General features: G+C 52.0%; 1 protein-coding gene across 1 annotated transcript; it reads left to right on the top strand.

Moving 5' to 3' along the window:
* Positions 1 to 531: 531 nt before the first annotated feature.
* On the top strand, positions 532 to 1,469 carry Pmar_PMAR020973 (hypothetical protein; the record flags this gene model as incomplete). The annotated part of the gene is made up of 4 exons (XM_002788387.1): positions 532 to 579; positions 608 to 887; positions 1,203 to 1,361; positions 1,410 to 1,469. Coding segments are annotated over 4 exons (547 nt in total), but the record flags the coding sequence as incomplete, so codon positions are not given.
* Between the last annotated feature and the right edge of the window lie 161 nt (positions 1,470 to 1,630).

Here is a 1,630-nt window from a genome sequence, read left to right as displayed (position 1 = left end):
ACGGCTCTACCAATTTCTGTGGGAGCGCTTGTCAAAAGGGCCCAGTGACCAGTAGCCTCGGGGAGTTCACCTACGACCACGTGAATCTGCGATAGAGACGGACCTACTTAGGCTGGGAGGGCGACCTGATGGTGCTGACGATCTGAGAATGGAGTGGTACTTATTTAGGCTACCCACTATGCAGGTGGTCGAATGCAGCCCTGCCCACCCCACCTCCGCCAACACGGCTTGGTACCCGATACCCGAGGATAGTGCCCATATACAGAGCGCTTCACCATCCATCCCTCCATCGCTCTCAGTAACCAGCAACAATCGGATGAGCCTCATGAGCTTCGCTCCGCCCAGATGAAAAATTGCACGAAAAGTGCAGCAAAAGTCCGCACGAAAAATTGTAAAAGCGCGTCTCCCGAGTTGAGGGACGGGAAGTCGCGGCGTAGGGATGGATGTGATGCTGGTGCTGCTGCAGTTGTTGTCTCTACTCACGACTACTTGACTTCTCTTCATCGGGGATTGTACAATCATCGATGTCAGCAACGTCGATTCCGGCATCAGCAGGACCTTCAAAGGAGCTGGTGGAGGGTGATATGACCCCACCGACCCTACCTAGGATAGCGGACATTTCTGAGGCCTCTGCACTGGCCGCTCAGTTCGTTATAAAGCACCAACAACAACAGCAGGAGGCCGCCGCTGCCGCTGCCGCTGCCAAGAAAGCAACCTCAGCGGCAGAAACCAACAGTGCATCTGCTACTGGCACTACCGTTGGCAACGACTCTAAATCTCGTGGTTCGGTTGTGGATAACGCCTCGCCCTCTACAGAGGCCCCTTCCTCTACCACTGTTGAGCCAGCTGAGCTGCTAGATAGCGAACTGTCGTCCTTCGTTGAACGGGTAGCTTTAACTGAGGAGGATCATCATGTTCACAATCACATACTAGGGTCAATATTGTCGGTCGCACGAAGTAACCTAGATATTGAGGCCACTATAGAGACCTTCGGGTCGGCGGCTAGCAGGCTCTCCGAGAAAAGCAGTGATATCGATGCGACGATAATATGTCGGTTTGCAGCGTTGAAAAAACGCTTTGGCGCCGCAGGGGACGAGAAGAGTCTGTGTTCAGCAGCCGTTATGGGTTTGGGAAAAGCGATTAGCAAATTTGAAAAGGAAGCGCCAGGTGTCGGCTTGAGGGTCGTGCAGGTGATATCTTAGGGTTCCCGGAGGAAGATTCAAATCATGTCCGATTTGTGCCATCAGGTTATTCCCTCTGCCAAGGTTCCGATTGTGGTGCTGTCATGGATAGGGCCCAACGGCAACGTACAGATTGTGGATGTGAGTATCAATAATCAGCTCCCTCTACATAACACTGCGGTAAGCTCCCATCACGTGTACCAGGAAGAGCACTGCCTCTTTTTATAGTTACTACGGAACTATGTGGAGATGGACAAACGTGTCCAAATCCTGGCGCTCTGTGTGAAGGTAGGACCTAGGGTCTGTTACTGTTCCTCAGTGGTGACTCTTCTCAGCGGTGGGCCAAACTATGTGGAATTAGTGACGCTAAGCAGGTAACCTCAGTAGCTACAGTTGGACCTTGCTCTGCATATATTTTCTACAGTAGTCATATTACCATCACTACTGCT

Source organism: Perkinsus marinus (assembly GCF_000006405.1).
Source record: "Perkinsus marinus ATCC 50983 genomic scaffold scf_1104296928206, whole genome shotgun sequence".
NCBI lineage: Eukaryota > Perkinsozoa > Perkinsida > Perkinsidae > Perkinsus > Perkinsus marinus.
The sequence above is the reverse complement of the archived record's forward strand: the minus strand, read 5'-3'. Positions and strand labels throughout refer to the sequence as shown.